Source organism: Crocuta crocuta, unplaced genomic scaffold, assembly GCF_008692635.1.
Source record: "Crocuta crocuta isolate KB4526 unplaced genomic scaffold, BGI_CrCroc_1.0 scaffold28, whole genome shotgun sequence".
Lineage (NCBI taxonomy): Eukaryota > Metazoa > Chordata > Mammalia > Carnivora > Hyaenidae > Crocuta > Crocuta crocuta.
Genome location: NW_027533256.1, coordinates 7,684,172 through 7,703,915, shown reverse-complemented (window position 1 = coordinate 7,703,915; position 19,744 = coordinate 7,684,172). Strand labels below are relative to the sequence as shown.

The window sequence follows — 19,744 nt, the reverse complement described above, 5'->3', positions numbered from 1 at the left end:
CAGAGCGGAGTCGCGGGTTCTGAAGGTGGCGGAACCCCTTGCCTCTCTTCGCGCACAAGCCGGCCCTGTTCTCGCGCGGGGCTCCCGCGCCCGTCCGTGGGCCGTTGGGAGCAGGAGAGGCGGAGGCGGCCCGAGGCCAAAGCACCCGCCAGGCGCCGAGGGTAAGTGAGGTCTCGGGCGGCTGCCTAGGCCCGGAGGGAGCCAGGGAGGGTGGGGGAGGCAGGGGTCTGGAAGTCTCGCTGTCTCACCCACACAGCCTCTGAGGAAGTTGGGCAGGGGAACGACCTGGAGAACTCTCTTTTTCCTCTTTTATTTGTCCTTTTTCTGAGTTCCTTCCGGGCGGCCACTGATTTACCTCCCTCCCCAGGCGCGGTCAAGTGCGTTGGTTTCAGCCCTGAATCCTTTGCCGTCTTTCCTCCGCCGCTGGCCGCCACGGAGGCCTTATACTGCCCTGGGGATTCAGTGGCAGAGGCTTCCGGGGCGTCGGAAGCTACATCCCGTTCCTGGCGGTGGGGGTGGGGAGGAGAAAAGTTGCGTGAGCTTCCAGCAGGAGGGGGCCGCGTCTGCCGCTACCCCCACGGTGCCCCGACCGCTCCCAGGTGAGGATCTCTAGGTGGTTAGCTTCGCCCTTTCCGGCTTTCACTCCTTAGTGGAAGCCCCTAACCCCCTGGGGGGTCGTAAAGACGCTACACTTCGTTGAGTGTGAGGACTTTTTGGTCCCAGCGCACTTTCCTGAAAATTCGACCTGGCTTTGGGCAGAGGCGAGGGCCCAACGACTGTAAAGACTTAGTTGTGAATCATTCTTTCCTTTTTAGTTAGGAAAGTCTTTGGAGTTTGAAGCCTGAGCAAGATAGCTTGTGTACTTGAGATATACTTAAAAGTATGTCAACTGTGTCTGCACTCGTACTTGAATTGAACGTACTCGAAACTCTAGGCTTAGGTAATGCCATCCCAGTAGTGCGTCTAGTGACTTTTCAAAAAAGACATGGAAAACGATAAAGGAAATCAAAAGTAGGGTATATTACATAATGAACTCCTCTGTACTTACCGCCCAGATACAACAGTTCTTAATTCTTAACCGAGTGTTTCTCATCTACACACTTTTCCATTCCACATTCTTTAAAGTTAGCGAATTGCTGACATTATTTCATCAGTATTTTACTGTATGTTTGTGTAAGACGTGGACACTTAAAAAACATAAGCATGATTTTCTTATCGCTTAAAATAATTAACTCCTTAATATCAAGTGTTCATCTGCAGACTTTCAACTTGCAACAGTGAATGCTTTTTGGTTCCTGGACCATTTTACTGCAAGACCACCAGTTTTTCTCCTGTAGGCCCAAAGGAGCTCAAGTCTAAATTTTTGGTGTGTCGTTTAGTCAGCATTTTTAGGTGGTTACGGTGTAAGTGTATACAAAATGTTCGAGCTTTGTTGGTGTCTATGTAAATGTAGGTCTGTAGATGAGGGCTTTAAATTCTTGAAGGAACAAAATGACTTTATTCTTTTGTTCTTGCAGCTGCCAAATATACTTACTTAGTTTTGTTTAGGCTGGACTCAACAGGAGAGACAAAGTTTTCTTTAGTATCAATCTACAGTAGGTAGATCTCTCTCAGGAAAGATTTTGTGACACGTTAAAAGGTCTTCACACTATTTTTTCTAATGCAGACCTGTATGATGACAGAATTATTCTTTTGTCAAATTAGAATTGGTTTCTAACCAAACACGAGAGAGGAAAATCATTACTGAATGTATATAAAACTAACTTTATAACGACATAAGTTGTAAGAGTTTATTAGTAAAGGAAAAATATGTTTAAAGCATAGACCACAATGTATTCAAAAGTAGAAGTCCAACATTATTCCAGTTGTTGTATTTTAAATTTCAAATTATGAAGCTTTTTTTTTCAAAATCTAGACAATTATCTTTTTCTAGGTATATTTAATAAATTGACATTTGAACTTTAGGAGGTCAGAGTGTAGGAAATGGGTAAGAATTGATAATGTTTCAAAAGTACTGTTACTTGCTCTTTAAAAAGTGTATTCTTTTGACTTACTATTCTGACTTTTTTTGTTATAGTACTTGTTATTATGTAGATATGACAGATGAGTCCATTTATCCTTTATAAAGCAAAGAGGAAAACAAAGTTATAGGTTTCTGTTGCTTCATTTAATAATCAGCACAATGGTGTAATATGTTGGAGTTCACCAGCTTCAGAAAATGTAACTCAGCAAATGAGCATAGCACTATGGGGACAAAGAACAAAGAAGATAGAATATGGGTTTTTTTTTGTGCTCAGGTTGATGACCGACTAGAGACTATTTTTCAAGTCACAGTTTAAACTACATTAGACCAAGAATCAAAATCTTTAAGTTTGTGTTAAAAGCTGCAGGATTTAATACATGAGAAAATAGTACCATTTCCCCGACTTCCCCCCCTCCTATGAATAAATGCTCTGAAGTTTTCATTGCAATTATTTGATAATTTTGAGATACTGAAAAAAATAAACATTTCGTGCATAACATTTTATAGGAGTAATGACCTTATTCAGATTATTTTCTTAAGGTAAAAGTAATATTTATGAGAATAGTACATAGATTCATTTGAAACTTAAAAAAACTTGATATTCCACTCAAGTTGCTTTTGTGGATAAGTTGGTTAGTCATTATACTTGCTTACTTTGTAAGTACTGTATGATTATGTACTCACTATAAATAAAAAATTAGATAACGGAAGTAGGGAGAATAAAAAATGAGCCCCTCTTTATACACGTCCTCCCTGTATTCAACCAGCAGCCATTTTTAAAGTTTGTTTCTTGACTGTTGAAAAGCCCCCATGGGGAGAATTATGGGTTATTTTTATACTCAGTGTTAATGCTTGTTAAGTATTTGAATTATATATTTTAATTTTTTCTCCACAGAGAATATGAAACAGGTGTCAAAATGACATCCAGATTTGGGAAAACCTACAGTAGGAAAGGAGGAAATGGCAGTTCAAAATTTGATGAAGTCTTTTCCAACAAACGGACCACCCTTAGCACAAAATGGGGAGAGACAACATTTATGGCTAAATTAGGGCAGAAGAGGCCCAATTTCAAACCAGATATCCAAGAAATTCCGAAGAAACCTAAGGTGGAAGAAGAAAATACTGGAGATCCTTTTGGATTTGATAGTGATGATGAGTCTCTACCAGTTTCTTCAAAGAATTTAGCCCAGGGTAAGGGTTCCTCTCATTCAGAATCTAGTGAAGCTGCTCAGCTAGAAGATGTCACTTCTGTACTTGAAGCTAATAGCAAAATTAGTCATGCGATGGGTGAAGACAGTGTTGGATCTGATAAATGCTTACATTTGGAAGAAACTTTGGTTGGGAAAGAAAAGAGCACAAACCGAATCTTAGAAGATGACGCAAGCAAAAGTAGCTGTGCTAAATTAATGACTTCAGGTAAGTTTTGAATTTCTTTTTCTTTCTCTTTTTCTTTTTTAAAGTTTTATTTATTCAAGTGAACTCTATGCCTAACTTGACTCATGGGGCTTGAACTCGTGACCCTGAGGTCAAGAGTTGGATGCTCTTCTGACAGAGCCAGCCATGCACCCCTTGAATTTCTTTATTAGCCAGGAGAGCTTTGTGTACGCCATTTAGTTATTAAATGCTTTAAATTCTGAAATATCCTGCTTCTTGGGTTTTCTTCCTCCATTTGTGATTAATGGGGGCTTTAGATAATTTTGTAGAAGACATTTAAGAACTTTAAAGAAACCAATTGAGGGTTGAAATTTTACTTAAGCAGCTTGGATGTTAATGTTTCCAGACCGTTACTCATGGTACGTTTTGGGAACAGTTTAACCTACCTCCCCAACTCCATTTCCAGAAAGAAATTGTCTTTTTGTTGTGTTAGGATGACATCGTATCTCATTTCTATTACTGTGGAAGATTTGTATGGTTACTGATAATGAAAACGAGATGAGCATTTATGATGAGGATTAGGTTTAGGAGTGTTAGACTTTTCTTTCAAAACTAGTTTAGAAAGATTAAAGAGGTATTGTGGAAACATTGAAGAATTGAACTTCATTGCAATTTGAGATTTGTGGAGTCTGGTGCCAGTAGCAACTTGTATTAATAGATTTTAATCCGCAAAGCCGGTTGTATTTTTAAAGTGTTAATTTGTAAATTTGGCATCTAGTGTTCATTTGGAAAACAATGTATTTTATCCATTTTACTTCTACTCGTTTTGTAAAGGATTTGAGACTTATGGTAAATGGTAAAAGTGCAGTTAACTAAAGACTAAAGAGCTAAGGTTGGAGGTGGCAGGAAAGACTGTGTGCTTGCTTTATTGGCAATAGGACAGGGATGGCACTGTAATTGAAAACAAACCTTAGTTTTCAACTTCTTGGCAAGGTTTGGTGATATGAAAGGTTATATAGATCTCTTACTCTGAAAGGAAGTAAAGACAAAACTTTCCTAGTACTGAATTCTCAAGAGGAATTTGTCCTCGAGGCTTAGTATAAGTGCCTCAAACAGTGTAATAAAAGACTTTGCCTTGCATAGTTTTACTAAAAATGCTGGACATTTTTCACTCTTTCTCACCCTTGGATGAGACGATGAGCCAGCTGTTATTGTCATTCCCTTGGTCCTCTTGGTTAATTCTGATTTGGCTGTCCTTATGCTTTGGCACATTTCTCCTGAAACATTGTTCAAAACTTAAGGTTAGGTTAAACTTTCACTAAAAAATACAGCTTAGGGGCACCTGGGGTGGCTCAGTCAGTTAAGCATCTGACTTCAGCTCAGGTCATGATCTTGCAGTTCATGAGTTTGAACCCCGTGTTGGCCTCTGTGCTGAGAGCTTGGATCCTGTGGCCTGCTTCAGATTCTGTGTGTCCCTCTCTTTCTGCCCCTCCCCTGCTTGCACTTACTGTCTTTTTCAAAAATCTGTAAACATTAGATTTTTTTTGAAAGCAGCTTAAAAACTTTTCCCAGATCAGTTTCTAAGCATGTATTATAAATCATAGGGCTGTTGGACCAAAATAAACTAACTCAGGTCTCCTTACTTTATAGGTGAGGCTCAAAGAGGTCAAGTGACTGTCCAAGGTTGGCTAGTGGCAGAATTGGAATGAGATTTACTGATTTTCTACATGTTGAGCACATACTACATAACCTCCACTGTGATGGGCTGTGGGAGTGCTTTTCTACTTCCCTTATTCAGTATTCTTACTGCTGTGCCTTGGCCTCTGATAGTTAATCCACATTGTGGGGCAGATAGCCTGGAGGAAGGAACGTGAAGCTGAGGAAGTGGTGAAACTGGTCAGGAAGGCAGACACAGCTTCCCCAAGTGCTATGTTTTGGAGAACTGGGCATCACTGGCAGGCAAAGTGTTTAGGTAGAGGGACAATAGGAACTTGGAAATTAAATTTACATAGACAGCATTTGCTTATATTGCATATACATCTGTGTATGTCCAAACTGCCATTTGAAGTTGTTTAGTGGGACCTGGAAACAGTTTTCTGTGGAGATGAGATATTAGCTTCCCAGTCTGATAAAGCTAAATTGTAGTTCTGCTGCTGATACTGTGCACTTAGTAGGGAATCCAAACTCCATAGTAATGGTTTTGTGAGTAGAAGACGTGTACTAAAACATAGATAAATAGATGTTCAAGAACATCTTATCCCTCTTCCTGTCTTCTTCACAAGTCATCCTTAGTGGAAATAGAATGGCGAAGCACTATGAACATTGTATTCTCTCCTTTCCCTTGACCACCAGCTGCGGCAACCCTAGCAAGATAAGATAGAGATAAGGGTAGGGTAGGATGAGAAGGGAACTTTGAAGGAGTGCTTTTAGTTCTCATGGTAGTCGTAGTTTTAAGGTCTTAAAAACCATTTATAAGTTTGTATGTTTATAAATTAGTTATAGATTTGGAAATGTTTTTACACGTTATGACCTTCCTTTTTCATTCTCCCTCCCCTCCCAGCATGTGGGCATTTCCCTGTGTCTAGACTTCTTGCATTATGTCTGTCATATTGTTACTGCCTTTACTCTCATTCAGAAAGCCTTCTGGTTGTAGTTTAGAAACCCAAACTTAAATTTGTAAAAAAAAAAAAAAGAAAAAAGAAAAAAAAATTGTGTTTAGTGTTTACTTGGTTGGGGGGGGTTAGAGAGAGAGGGGAGAGACAGAGACAGACAGACAATCCCAAGCATGTTCCATGCTGTGATCACAGAGCCTGATGTGGGGCTCCATCCCACAAGTGGTGAGATCATGACCTGAGCCAAAGAGATGGGTGCTTAACCAACTGAGCCACCTGGGCATCCTACTAAACTTAAATTTTTGATAAAGAGGGTCTTTCTGGGTTAACGATTCTTTGAGAATGGTAACATTAAAAGAATTTTTTAAACAATGTTTTATTTATTTTTGAGAGAAAGAGAGAGACAGCGTGAGCAGGGGAGGGTCAGAGAGAGAGAGAGACACACAGAGTCTGAAGACAGGCTTCAGGTTCTGAGCTAGCTGTCAGCACAGAGCCCGATGTGGGGCTTGAACCCACAAACCGCGAGATCATGACCTGAACGGAAGTTGGATGCTCAACTGACTAAGCCACCCAGGTTCCTATTATTTCAGTGAAAAGGATTTATCCAAGCTCAAATTTACTGTATCCTCCTGGCATCAAGTTTTAAAGTGTGTCTCTTTCACTATAGGGAAATAGGTGGCTTTTAGCTACTGCTAAAATTCTTTTATAGGTGAAATATTTTATATCAGGTAGTACTTTTAAAAACTGTGGCTCCTTTGAAGAGGAAACTCAGAATAAGGTTATGATAATATGTGTTATGGTTGCCATTTTCCAAATAGATATTTAATGAGTACGAGAGCCAGAATCTAGATTACAAACTGTGAATGAGAACTGCAAGGAAGGATTGAGTTACTAAAATGTCCTAACTCTTGGGGCGCCTGGGTGACTGTCAGTTAAGCATTTGACTTTGGCTCAGGTCATGATCTTGTAGTTTGTGAGTTTGAGACCCGCGTTAGGCTCTGTGCTAACAGCTTGGATCCTGCTTTGGATTCTGTGTCTCCCTCTCTGTCTGCTCTTCCCCTCCTCACACTCTGCCTCTCTCTCTTCCCCTCCCCCCCAAAAAAAAGATTAAAATTAAAAAACATGTCATAACTCTTGATTTAAAAAACAAAAAACTTAACATCAGTTTCAGTAGCTGTCAATATATGGCAAATCTTATTTTATCTACTCTAAACACCACTCTTTCTACTTTCTATCCTATAATCCTTAGATTATTTTATTTAAAAATTTTTTTTTAATGTTTTATTTATTTCTGAGAGAGAGAGAGAAACAGCGCGATCAGGGGAGGGTCAGAGAGAGAGGGAGACGCAGAATCCAAAGCAGGCTCTGAGCTGTCAGCACAGAGCCCGAAACGCAGGGCTCCGCTCGAACCCATGAACCATGTGATCCTGACCTGAGCTGAAATTGGAGGCTTAACCTACTGAGCCACCCAGGCGCCCCATCCCTGGACTATTTTAATGCAGATTCAGGACTTCTTATTTTATCTGCAAACACTTTAGTTGTAATTGCTTTTAAATTGAGTTCTCAAACAGCTGTGCCACTTAAAAATGACTGTTAGCAGGACCTAAAGATTTGTCCTTTTAAGAGATCTTGGAATGTTCTTTAAAGTGTGGCATTCAGGGCTGTGTGCATTAAGGATAAAAGAAGGTTTCTCTTGCTTTTCATATGAGGCTACTTCCATTTTCCATCTTTGTGCTTTCTGCTACAGGTTTTTAATCTGGACTCTAGAATAAAGTATGCAAAGACTTACATTTCCACTTGGCACACTTTCCTTGCCAGCCAGCTGGGATTCAGTCTACACATCTTGCCAAATATTGAGATAACTACTGCATAGGCTCTTAATTTGCATGACTGGTTTTGTAGCCAATGCATTTTTTTCCATTTGCTTAAAGCTGTACTGAGTGTTTGTGTGTTAGGGATATTATTGTCAGGAATTTAAGAACTTTTGATTTGGAACTGAAGATGATGATTATTATTTTCAATGTTTATTTTTGGGAGAGAGAGAGAGAGACAGACAGACAGTATGAGCGAGGGAATGGCAGAGAGAGAGGGAGACACAGAATCCAAAGCAGTCTCCCTCAGCTGACAGCTCAGAGCCTGAGGTGGGGTTTGAACTCAAAAACCGCAAGATTATGACCTGAGCCCAAGTCAGATGCTTAACCAACTGAGTCACCCAAGCGCCCCTGAAGATGATTTTTAGAAAGGAAAATTAATTGTTTCATTCCTGAAAACTTAAAATAGGCCAGGAACTTGTGAGATGAGATTTTCATCTGTTCGTTGGATAAAGTACAGCTGATTAATGAGGATATAAAAAAAATTTTTTTAATGTTTATTTTTGAGAGAGAGCGTGCACATTTGCGCATGCACCCGTGAGCAGGGGACAGGCGGAGAGAGAGGGAGACCGAAGCAGGCTCCAGGCTCTGAGCTGTCAGCACAGAGCCCAACATGGGGTTCAAACTTACAAACTATGAGATCATGACCTGAGCCAAAGTCAGATGCTTAACCCACTGAGCCACCCAGGCGCCTCTCATGAGGATTAGTAAAGAATTCTGAAAGCATAGTATCACCAAGAGCTCCTAGCCTTCATTTAGGTATTGGATGTATTTGTATTTGTTGCTTAGAATGTTTAATTTAAGTGAGACATAAAATTCTTTTAAAGGAATTATGTAAGAGACCGATTATTTAGTTCCTACTTTGTGTTGAGCTCTTACATATCAATTCTTAATCAACTATATAAGTCAGACTTTATTTCCATTTTATAGAGGGTAAATCACAATTCAGTGAATAACTTAGGTTACTAGTAGAAGATCTGAGAAACATTCAGTGTTTTTTTCTGTATTCTGATGTAAATGAACTTAATTTTATCATATTTCGAGCCTTACATTTAAAATAACAATGTCACTGTACAGTTTTATCTTGATGTTGGAAATAACTGATAGGAACACATTCTAGATTCCCTCTTGCCTCTATTTAAATAATTTTCTTTTTTTAAATATTTTTTTGGAGAGGAGAACATGCTTGCAAGCAAGCAGGGGAGGGGAAGAGAGAATCCCAGGCAGTCTCTGACCGGAGCCAAAATCAAGTCAGTCAAATCAAGAGACCATCGCTCAACCAACTGAACCACCATGTGCCCCTAAATAATTCTATTTTTAATAAAAATTGTGGCCTGGGGTGCGTGGGTGGCTCAGTCCATTAAGTGTCCAACTCTTGATTTTGGCCCAGGTCATGATAGCATGGTTCATGAGATCGAGCACTGTGTGGGGCTCTATACTGACAGCTCAGATCCTGCTGGAGAGTCTCTCTTCTCTCTCTCTCTGTCCCTCCCCTGCTTTTACTCTCTCTCTAAATAAATAAACTTAAAAAAAAAAAACGGGGCCTAAGTAATTATAATATTTAGCGAATAAAATTGACCTTTTTACAAGTAATAAGTATTTTCTGTGTTTTTCATTTTTTGTGATAAATGGAAATTTAATATGCAAATTCTGCAAGACACTGTAATTTTAAAGTTTGTTTTAAAGTAGAATTTTAATTTCTTTTAAAGTTTATTTAGTAATCTCTACATGCAACATAGGGCTTGAACTCACAACCCTGAGATTGAGACACATGCTCTTCCGACTGAGCCAGCAGCCATGTGCCCCAGAACTTTAATTTCTTATAAAATATTTTCTTAGTAAAAGGACCTTATTTCAAGGTCTGAGTAATAACAGAAGTGTAGGTGACCACTGACAAGTTTCTTCTTAGATCCAGGTTGAATACCAGCCATGGGAGGTAGTATGTAGAAACTGTAAGCATACTTCATGCCCACTAGGAATGAAGTTATTGATTTCTGCTGGTAATAATAACTGCTTTTAAAACCGTGACAACACATTTGTACAACATTTGATGCTTTTCAGAGATTTTCCATATGCATTCCATATTTTTAGAATTTAGAGCCAGGTGATTCATACATTTTTTTTCTCTCCCAATCTTTGACTCCAGGAAACAGTCCTCAACTTTTCCAGAGCCCTGATGGTAGAGGAGGATGAGTTTGTTCATAGGAAAGTCAGGGGGATGCTTTCCTTCCAGCCATTCAGCTATTATTTTAGTGTTCTCTGTATGCTGAGTGCTCATGTATGTCAATGAACAAGATTTTGCCTTATTCACATTCTAGTGGGCAAGACAGAGATTGAATAGAGAGGAAAAAGTGTGCTGAATATTACAGAAAAATACAGGGTTTGGGGTGCCTGCCTGCCTCAGTTGGAAGAGCATGGAACTCTTGATATCAGGGCTGTGAGTTCAAGCCCCAAATTGGAGAGAAATAAACTTTAAAAAAAAGAAAAGAAAAATGTGGGGTCCTTGGAGAGTGTATGGTCTGAGTGAGGGGTAGGGGCAAAGCTGACTTTTTAAAAATTTTATAACAGTATTTCAACTCTTTTTCTTTTTCTTTTTCTTTTTTCAAGTTTACTTGTTTTCTTGAGAGTGAGAGTGGGTGAGGAGCAGAGAGAGGCAAAGGGAATTCCAAGCCAGCTCTGTGCTGTTAGCACAGAGCCTGACATGGGGCTCAATCTTATTAACTACGAGATCATGATCTGGCCTGAGCCAAGATCAAGAGTCAGATGCTTAACCACCTGAACCACCCAGGTCCCCCAAAGCTGACCTTTAAGTTGGCACCCACTGCTGCACTGAGCAAGCATAAAAGTGGCAGAGCTTAGTGGCATGGGCAGTGAGGAAGAAGGAGACATTAAGAATTTCTCTCAGTTATCTAATGTGAGCATGTGAACAAATGGTGCTATCGTTGAGGTAAGAGGACATTTTGAGGGCAAGTTCATCAGTATAGGTTTGGATTTGAGACGTTTGTGAGGCATAGGGTATGCTGGTATGAACTTAGATAAGACTTGGAGATGATAAATTTGAGATTCAGCATGTAAATGTTATTTGAAATTATAGGATTGGATGAAGTTATTAAGGACAGTGTAAGAGGAAAAAGCACTGAACTGTGAAGAACTTGTAATCCTTAATTGATGGAGAGAAGAAGAAAAAAAACTAGGAAATTGAATAGGTGCAGCTAGAGCACCAGTAGGAAAATTGAGCCAGTGCTATTTTATAGAAGCCAGTAGAAAGATGTCCATGAAGGATCAACTGAATTGGAAGGTTGCTTGCGAAATCAACAAGAATGAGGACTGCAGAGCTGGCATTGGAGTGTGCAGCTTTGGTTGGAATAGTCAAGTAGTGAGTACACAGTGAGCATATGGGAGTAGCAAGTGTACACAACTTTTGTTAAAGAAGTTTTAAGGGGGAAGAGAGGTTCTGAAAAGTTATGAGGTGATGAGGGGTTCTGGAAGATTTGATTGCATGGTAGAGCCTTAAGAGCATAGGATTCAAAGCACAAGGGGAGAAGATTAGTCTGGGAAGAAGGGATGCCACGTTTCCTGGATAGGAGGAAAGATGGGTGAGAATATGAGCGTGGTGAGAGAGGATGGAAGATAGGGTGGCTTATGGTTTATGGATGAAGACATTATTTTCCCCCACGAAATGACAGAAGAGGTTATCCCTGAAAGAGAGATAAGAGCAAGGAAATGCAGGGGCTAGAGTGGAGGGATAAAAGGTTCAAACAGGTGTTGCAGAAAATGGAAGAAGGAGCTGTATAGAGAGAATTTCTGGACGCTAATGAAGACTTAGTGAAGTTTGTATCATTAAAAACTTAGGGTCATTTAACTCATTGTGTGAATGTGCCCCCGCCCCCCATTTTAGTGGGGCCCTGTTAGCCAGAACCTACACAGAATGCAGACTCTTGGACAGGAAAATTAGAATTATCCTCTGACAAGATGTGTGAACAGGTAGAGAAGGAAGAATTTAGGGTTTTGTCTGGAAATGATGGACTGTGAAATTTAAAATGTTTAGGAACTGGACAAGGCTGGTGGATAGAAAGAGAAGAGAGGTCAGTATACGGAGAGTCTTATTAAATAAAAGTCTGGAATGGGGTTATTGGAACAGGTTGAATAGTTGATAGGTTGTGACTGAGAAGTGGATTATCTGATTTTTTGTTTTGTTTTTTTTTTTACAAATAGTTTATTGTCAAGTTGGTTTCCATATAACACCCAGTGCTCATCCCCACAAGTGCCATCCTCCATGCCCATCTCCCCCCACCCCCACACCCATCAGTCCTCAGCATTCAAGAGTCTCTCATGGTTTGCCTCTTTCTCCCTCCCCCACTATTTACCCCCTTCTTCTTCCCTGGGGTCCTCCATTAAGTTCCTCCTAGTCCTCCTATACGTGCAAACGTATGGTATTTGTCCTTCTTTGACTGACTTACTTCGCTCAGCATAACACCCTCAATTCCCATCCATGTTGCCACACATGGCCAGATTTCATTCTTTCTCATTGCCATATAGTATTCCATCATATAGATAAACCACATCTTCTTGATCCATTTGTCTGTTGATGGACAGTTAGGCTCTTTCCATGTTTTGGCTATTGTTGAGAGTCTGCTATGAACATTGGGGTACATGTGCTCCTATGCATCAGCACTCCTGTATCCCTTGGGTAAATTCATAGCAGTGCTATTGCTGGGTCATAGGGGAGTTCTTTTGTTAATTTTTTGAGGAACCTCCACACTGTTTTCCAGAGGGGCTGCACCAGTTTACATTCCCACCTACAGTGTAGGAGGGTGCCTGTTTCTCCACATCCTTGCCAGCGTCTAGAGTTCTCTGATTTGCTCATTTTAGCCACTCTGACTGGCATGAGGTGGTATCAGTGTGGTTTTGATTTGTTTTTCCCTGATGAGGAGGGATGCTGAGCATCGTTTCATGTGTCTGTTGGCCACCTGGATGTCCTCTTCGGAGAAGTGTCCATTCATATCTTCTGCCCATTTCTTCACTGGGTTGTTTATTTTTTGGGTGTGGAGTTTGGTAAGTTCCTTATAGATTTTGGATATTAAGTGGGTTATCTGATTTTAATATTTAAGATGTGAAGCCTTCTAGTACATGACAAGTTTCTGGATGAAACTGAGAACTGGTGGTTTAACTGGAATGTAGAAGATTTCTCTTTGGGAGAAGGTTAAAGAACTGTGAGGTCAGGGGATTGGGATTTGGTGGAATTTAGGAAGGTAGCAAGACTGGCATGAGGGATATGTTATAAATCCTGTGTAAAGCCCTTAAATGAAGAATAAGGTAGTTAAATGATGGGTTTGGGGAAGATTAGAGGATAACTAGCTAGGTGACAGAAGCCTCAAAAGAACGGGCTTTTATAAGAAGGTGGAGTAGGAATAGTTTTATAAACAGGCTCTGGAGAGTCAGCAAACCAGTGACCCCAGAACATCCTACTCTCATACTGCAAGGGGCTGCAGCGTGAGAGGCATGTGTAGTCATGGTTCATCTAGGGCCCAGGAGTTGTAGAGGGAATGAACCCCCAGGTATATGTGAGTGTGCTGATCACTGAGGCCTGTGTGGTTTAGACTTAAGGGTTTGGGTGGTGATGGCAGTTGGTTGTTGGATTTTGAGAAGTACAGATACATTTTGAGTATTAAAGAGTTTGGAAGAAGGTAGATGACAAGATGTGTTTACATTTTGGATCATGACCCAGAGAGACAGATGAGAAGCATGGTGGTTTTAGAACCAAATTTTCCAATAGCAATGTTCACACCTTTGTTTATTCACTCATCATCTGAAAAGTGTTTGAAAACTGTCCCCGCTTCATATATCCCCTGTATATTTTTTAAGTTTGAGTTTTGATTTATCAGTCAAGATCCCAGCTGGAAACAGGTGGCATGCCCCAATGAGGCTAATACCAAGAAAGTATGTTTGTTTGTTTATTTTAACGTTTTTTGTTTTTTTATTTCTTTTTTTTATACTTTTATTTATTTCTAGGAGAGAGAGAGAGAGAGAGAGAGAGAGAGAGAGAGAGCGTGAGCAGGGGAGGGTCAGAGAGAGAGGGAGTCACAGACTCCAAAACAGGCTCCAGGCTCTGAGCTGGCAGTCAGCACAGAGCCCGACGCGGGGCTCGAACCCACGAACAGCGAGATCATGACCTAAGCGAAAGTCGGACGCTTAACCGACTAAGCCACCCAGGCGCCCCGATTGTTTTTTTTATTTCTGAGAGAGAGAGAGAGAGAGACACAGCGTGAGAAGGGGAAGGTCAGAGAGGGAGACACAGAATCCGAAACACGCTCCAGGCTCTGAGCTAGCTGTCAACACAGAGCCTGACACGGGGCTCGAACCCATGAAGTGTGAGGTCATGACCTGAGCCAAAGTCGGCCACCCAACCTTCTGAGCCAACCAGGCGCCCCAAGAAAGTATATTTATAAAGGGTCTGTTTACAGAGGTGGGGAAAATATTAAGGGAATCACAAGGGATGATGCCATAGCCATGGTTTGGCTGCAGGGAAGCTATTATCACCCATTTTCACAGGGACAGGGGATTATCTGAGCCATATAGAGGAATCCACCATCAGAGAAGCAGTATCCTTTTGTTGAGGAGCCTCATAAGGAAAGTGCTGGAGGGAGTAACATACGTAAACCTAAATTTCCTCCATTTGTCCTGCTGGGGGTCCTTATGGGTAAAACCCAGTGGAAGAAGTAAGGAAACTTTGATTCAGGTCAGCCTTCTGGGGCTGAGATCAGAATGGAGAGTGGATCTGGAAGGACAAGTGGAATATGCCTAGTGTAGTGTTTTAAAAACAAACCATAAAATTCTTTGCAAATGTATGTAAGTATGTACTTATTATCAAGATCTATATTTCTATTATCTCAAAAGTTCCTTCATGATCCTTTTTGGTCATTCCCTTGTCTCACGTTTAGCCTCTGGCATCCACTGATCTGTTTTCTGTCCCTGTAGTCTTTATCGTTTATCTTCTGCAGAATGTAGCCTAATCAGTCTGGTTTCTTTCATTCAGCATAATGCTTTTAGTAGTATTCCATGTAACAGTAGTTCATTCCTTTTTAATTGCTGAGTAGTATTTCATTTAGTTGAGAGACATTGGATTGTTTTCAGTTTTGAGCAATTATGAATGAAGCTGCCATAAACATTCACATTTAGATTTTTGTTAGACATATGTCCTTGTTTCTCTTGGGTAAGTACCTAGGTGTGGGACTGTTGATTATGAAAATAGTGATCTTAAACTTAAATGCTTGCAAAAGATATAATTTCCTGTAAAAAAATATAATTTCCTATGAATATTGATGTTTTAAGATAAAACATTCAATTTAATACCCATGATTTTTTCACCTTTTTATTATAAAAACACAGATACAGAAAACCCTACAATATAATGTATAGATGTATATGTTCAGTTTAATGAATTATTTATAAGAGCAACACCCTTATAACCACCACACACATTAAGAAATAGAATTTTGGCAACCACTCTAGACTCTTCTATCTGTCCCTTCCTTCACCCCCAGAATGACTGCTCTCCTGTCTTTTGTCGTAATCACCTTCATACTTAGAAATGCTGTAATTATTTGCTGTTCGCTTTCAGATATTAAAGAAAATAAGTAACAAATTCTTTCACAACCAGAAGATTTACAGTGCCTCTTTATCTTTTTGAAATTGTATTTTTATTTTCTTTATTTTTTTTCTTCAATTTTATTTAAAGAAAGCCTCCATGTGGCAGGGGCTGGTGAGGGGAGCAGAGAGAGAGAAAATCAGCATAGAGCCTGACATGGGGCTCGACCCCATGAACCCTGATATCATGACCTGAGCTGAAATCAAGAGTTGGATGCTTGTATTTCTATTCCACTTCCCCTTCAGAATTTTATCCTATTGCACGTATTTGTTTAGTCTTTTAATAATTCATCCTTTTCATTATTCTTTGTACAGGAATGTGTATATATATTTAAATTTAAACTTCTAAGAATTTTTTGTGGTTATAATGCTCTAAGAATTTAAGAATTCTTCTAGATTATTATGAGCACAATTATTAGTACATGGTTGGTCAGCTATGAATGCCATACACTTTAAAGGCAAAATTGATTGGAATTTTGGACTTGGAAACACATCTTAATGATGGGTAGGGCTTTTTCCAGTTAGTTCATGTGTATGAATGTCATTGCTAGGATAATACAAAGCTTTGGTATCAATCTTTTCTTGTTCTTAATACATGTAAATATTGAGAAACCATAGTGACAAAAGTAAGGGGAAGCGTTGTTAGCACAGTTTCTGTTTGAAAGCAGTAATTGGAAACTGCCTGACATGCAAAGGATGTTACCCATACATTAGAGTTACTCACATAGTAAGCACAGAAGCCAGTAATCTATCATATTATTTTTTATAGGTTATGCCAGAATAGTAGCAATATATCACAGTAAGATTAGGAATGGGTGAGCAATATGCCATTATTTATAATGTGGGAGAATGATTAAATCCCAGGTGGGTTGGCACATCAGTTTTTGGAGCAGAGTACGTGTGGAATTGAGGATGTAGTAATGAATTTTCCTTTTTTTTTTTTAATTTTAATTTTTGAGAGAGAGAGAGAGAGTGTGTGTGCACGTGCATGTGCATGCAAGCAGGACGGGTGGGAAACTGGCAGAGGGGGACAGAGGATCTGAAGAAGACTTGCACTGTCAGCAGAGAGCCGGATATGGGGCTTGAACCCGTGAATATCAAGATCATGACCTGAGCTGAAGTTGGATGCTTAACCAACTGAGCTACCTGGACACCCAGGTGCATTTATCCGTCGATGGACATTTGGGCTCTTTCCGTACTTTGGCTATTGTCAATAGCGTTGCTATAAACATTGGGGTGCATGTGCCCCTTCAAAACAGCACACCTGCGTTCCTTGGATAAATACCTAGTAATGCAGTTGTTGGGTCATAGGGTAGTTATATTTTTAATTTCTTGAGGAATCTATACTGTTTTCCAGAGTGGATGCACCAGTTTGCATTCCCATCAGCAGTGCAAAAGAGATCTTTCACTGTATCCTTGCCAGCATCTATTGTTGCTTGAGTTGTTTATTTTAGCCATTCTGACTGGTGTGAGGTGGTATCTCATTGTGGTTTTAATTTGTATATCCCTGATGATGAGTGATGTTGAGCATTTTTTCATGTGTCTTCTTTGGAGAAGTGTTTATTCATGTCTTTTGCCCATTTCTTCACAGAATTATTTGTCTTTTGGATGTTGAGTTTGATGAGTTCTTTATAGATTTTGGATACTAGCCCTTTATTTGATATGTCATTTGCAAATACCTTCTCCCATTCTGTTGGTTGCCTTTTGGTTTTGCTGATTGTTTCCTTTGCTGTGCAGAAGTGTTTTATTTTGATGAGGTCCCGATAGTTCATTTTTGCTTTTGTTTCCCTTGCCAGAATATAAGGATGTTTTAAATTACCAGTTAAAGTGCCTTTTTTTTTTTTTTTTAAAGTAGCTTTTACCATTCAAATCTTTGAGTAAAATGGATCCACTGGTTTTGCTTTGGCTTTTTAGATGCCTCTGATAAATAGCCACATATTCCTGTTGACTGACAGTGGGAAAAAAACCATTCCCTTCCATAGATGCAAATGCTGTTGACAGTTTCTTATATAGCTTTTCATAATCTTCAGTATGCATAGCATATAAATCAGTGTGTTCTTAAACATGCAGGCACACATAAATGGGAGCATGACTCATGTATATAAATACATGTATACGTATTATACATATATATACACAGCGTGTATAGAGTGTGTGTGTATATATATGTATATATAGTGTATTGTGTCTTACAAAAAACATGTATGTGTAAATCTCTCAGACGTACACTTATTTATAAATCTACTTGTTCTTTTGTAGCAGTTCCATGTTTTCCGTTGTGAGTGTACCATACTTTAAAATTAGTCTGTAAGGAATATTTTGACTATTTCTGGTTCTTTGCTCTTTATAAATAATTGCTATTTTGAAGATCTCCCTACTTGTGTTTTTGAGCATAATGTCTCAGTATAGTGGTAGAAGATGTTGTATACATTAAAAAATTTTTTTTAATGTTTATTTTTGAGAGAGTGGTGAGGGTCAGAGAGAGAGGGAGACAGAATCTGAAGCAGGCTCTGCACTGTCAGTGCAAAGCCCGATGTGAGGCATGAATTGTGCTGAAGTCAGACATTCAACTGACTGAGCCCCCCAGGCACCCCAGGGTGTATGCATTTAAATTTTCAGTTGATGTTGCCAAATTTCCAAGTAGATGTGCGGTGGTTCTGCTCCACCCCGCCCCCAGTCCTCCTGTCAAAGTTTGTCCTTTGCCTAGGTGAAAGAATGCTGTCTATTCAGGGGGTTTAATTTTTTTTCATTTTAGAATACATACATCTTTTTAAAAATTTCAAATTAAAAAAATTTTATTTGTGCATGGTAATGGTTGAAAGGTTCCCAGCCGTTTTCCTCAGTCATCCCAGTTCTCCCTGGAGTGACTATTTTTTGTTTCAGCCTTTCTGACATATACTGTGCACATAGAATCAATAAAAGTAGTTATAGGTGTGTGTATTTAAATCCACAAATGTTAACATGTCATTTTGTACCTTGCTCTTTCTCTTAATATGTTTTGGGGATAATTCTAAGATTATTTATTAGAGAAAGAATACACGCCCATACAAGGGCTAGACAAAGAGGGAGAGAGAGAGAATCTCAAGCAGGCTCCATACTGTTAGTGCAGAGCTCGACGCAGGGCTTGAACAGGCAAACCACGAGACCGTGACCTGAGTGGAAACTGAGTCGGATGCTTAATGAACTGAGCCACCCAGACCCCCTTTTTTATTTAAAATACTGCTGCATGGTTATGTCCATTTCTGTATGTGGTATAAATTCCTTAAATGGTTTCTTGTTGATGTGAGACTTTTGGGTTGCTTCCAGTACTTTTGTTTTCTTTTTAAGTTGATTTATTTTGCAAATACCACTTAATAACTGTGTGACTGTCAGACAGTAACTTATGTCTATTACCCTTCATCTGCAGAATGAGATGCAGGTTCACGTTTCCTTATCTGAAACCTTTGGGGCCAGATTTGTCTTGGAATTCAGGACTAATTTGGAATATAGAAAATGTGGGGTACATTAATACCCCATCAGAGTCTGAGGCAGCATTCTAATCAGTGTTTGTTCAGAAAAAGAAAATACATTCCTAAGTAGGACAAATACTGTAAATAGCCTCACTTAGGTGAGGTCAGGTTTTGTTTCAGAATGTATTATGAAAAAATTTAGTTTTCAGAGCTTTTTGGGTGTTGAAATTGCGATAAGGGCTTATGAACTTTTAATAGTACCTCCCTCAAAAGGTTGCTATGAAATCAAATGAATTAAGGTGTGGAAAGTATGTGGAAAGTACCAGGCACATACTGAGGGCTAAGTAAGTATAAGTATAGTTCAGACTGGTTTTATTTTGTTTTTTTTCCCCCCTCAGCTTTATTGAGTTATAATGAACATATAACACTGTGTACCTTTTTAGTTTTTGATTTTTAAAAATTGGTAATTTTTAAAAGATTTTATTTTTAAGTAATACATACATCCAATGTGGGGCTTGAACTCAACAACCCTGAGATTAAGAGCTGCATGCTCCACTGACTGAGCCAGCCAGGCACCCCTGTACTTTGATTTTTTTTTTGTACTTTTATTTATTTTTAAATATTTATTTATTTTTAGGAGAGTGCAGGCAGGGTAGAATCAGAGGTGAAATAAAGTATTTTTTCATAAGTTATTTGTTTCTGTTTCTTTTTGTATAAAATGTTTCTTTGTCTCTAGTGCTTTTTTTGCTGGGATGTTGGACTTCCTGA

At 39.4% G+C, this 19,744-nt stretch overlaps 1 protein-coding gene across 2 annotated transcripts in view; it reads left to right on the top strand.

The window, feature by feature from the left end:
- The first annotated feature begins 6 nt into the window (after positions 1 to 6).
- Positions 7 to 19,744, top strand: part of WAPL (WAPL cohesin release factor) — an 84,393-nt gene continuing 64,655 nt past the window's right edge. For both annotated transcript variants that reach the window (XM_077746390.1, XM_077746389.1), the window contains exons 1-2: positions 7 to 161; positions 2,919 to 3,439. In XM_077746390.1, the coding sequence (XP_077602516.1) occupies positions 2,941 to 3,439 (499 nt within the window). In that variant the 5' untranslated portion in view covers positions 7 to 161; positions 2,919 to 2,940. The remainder of the gene's footprint in view (positions 162 to 2,918; positions 3,440 to 19,744) is intronic.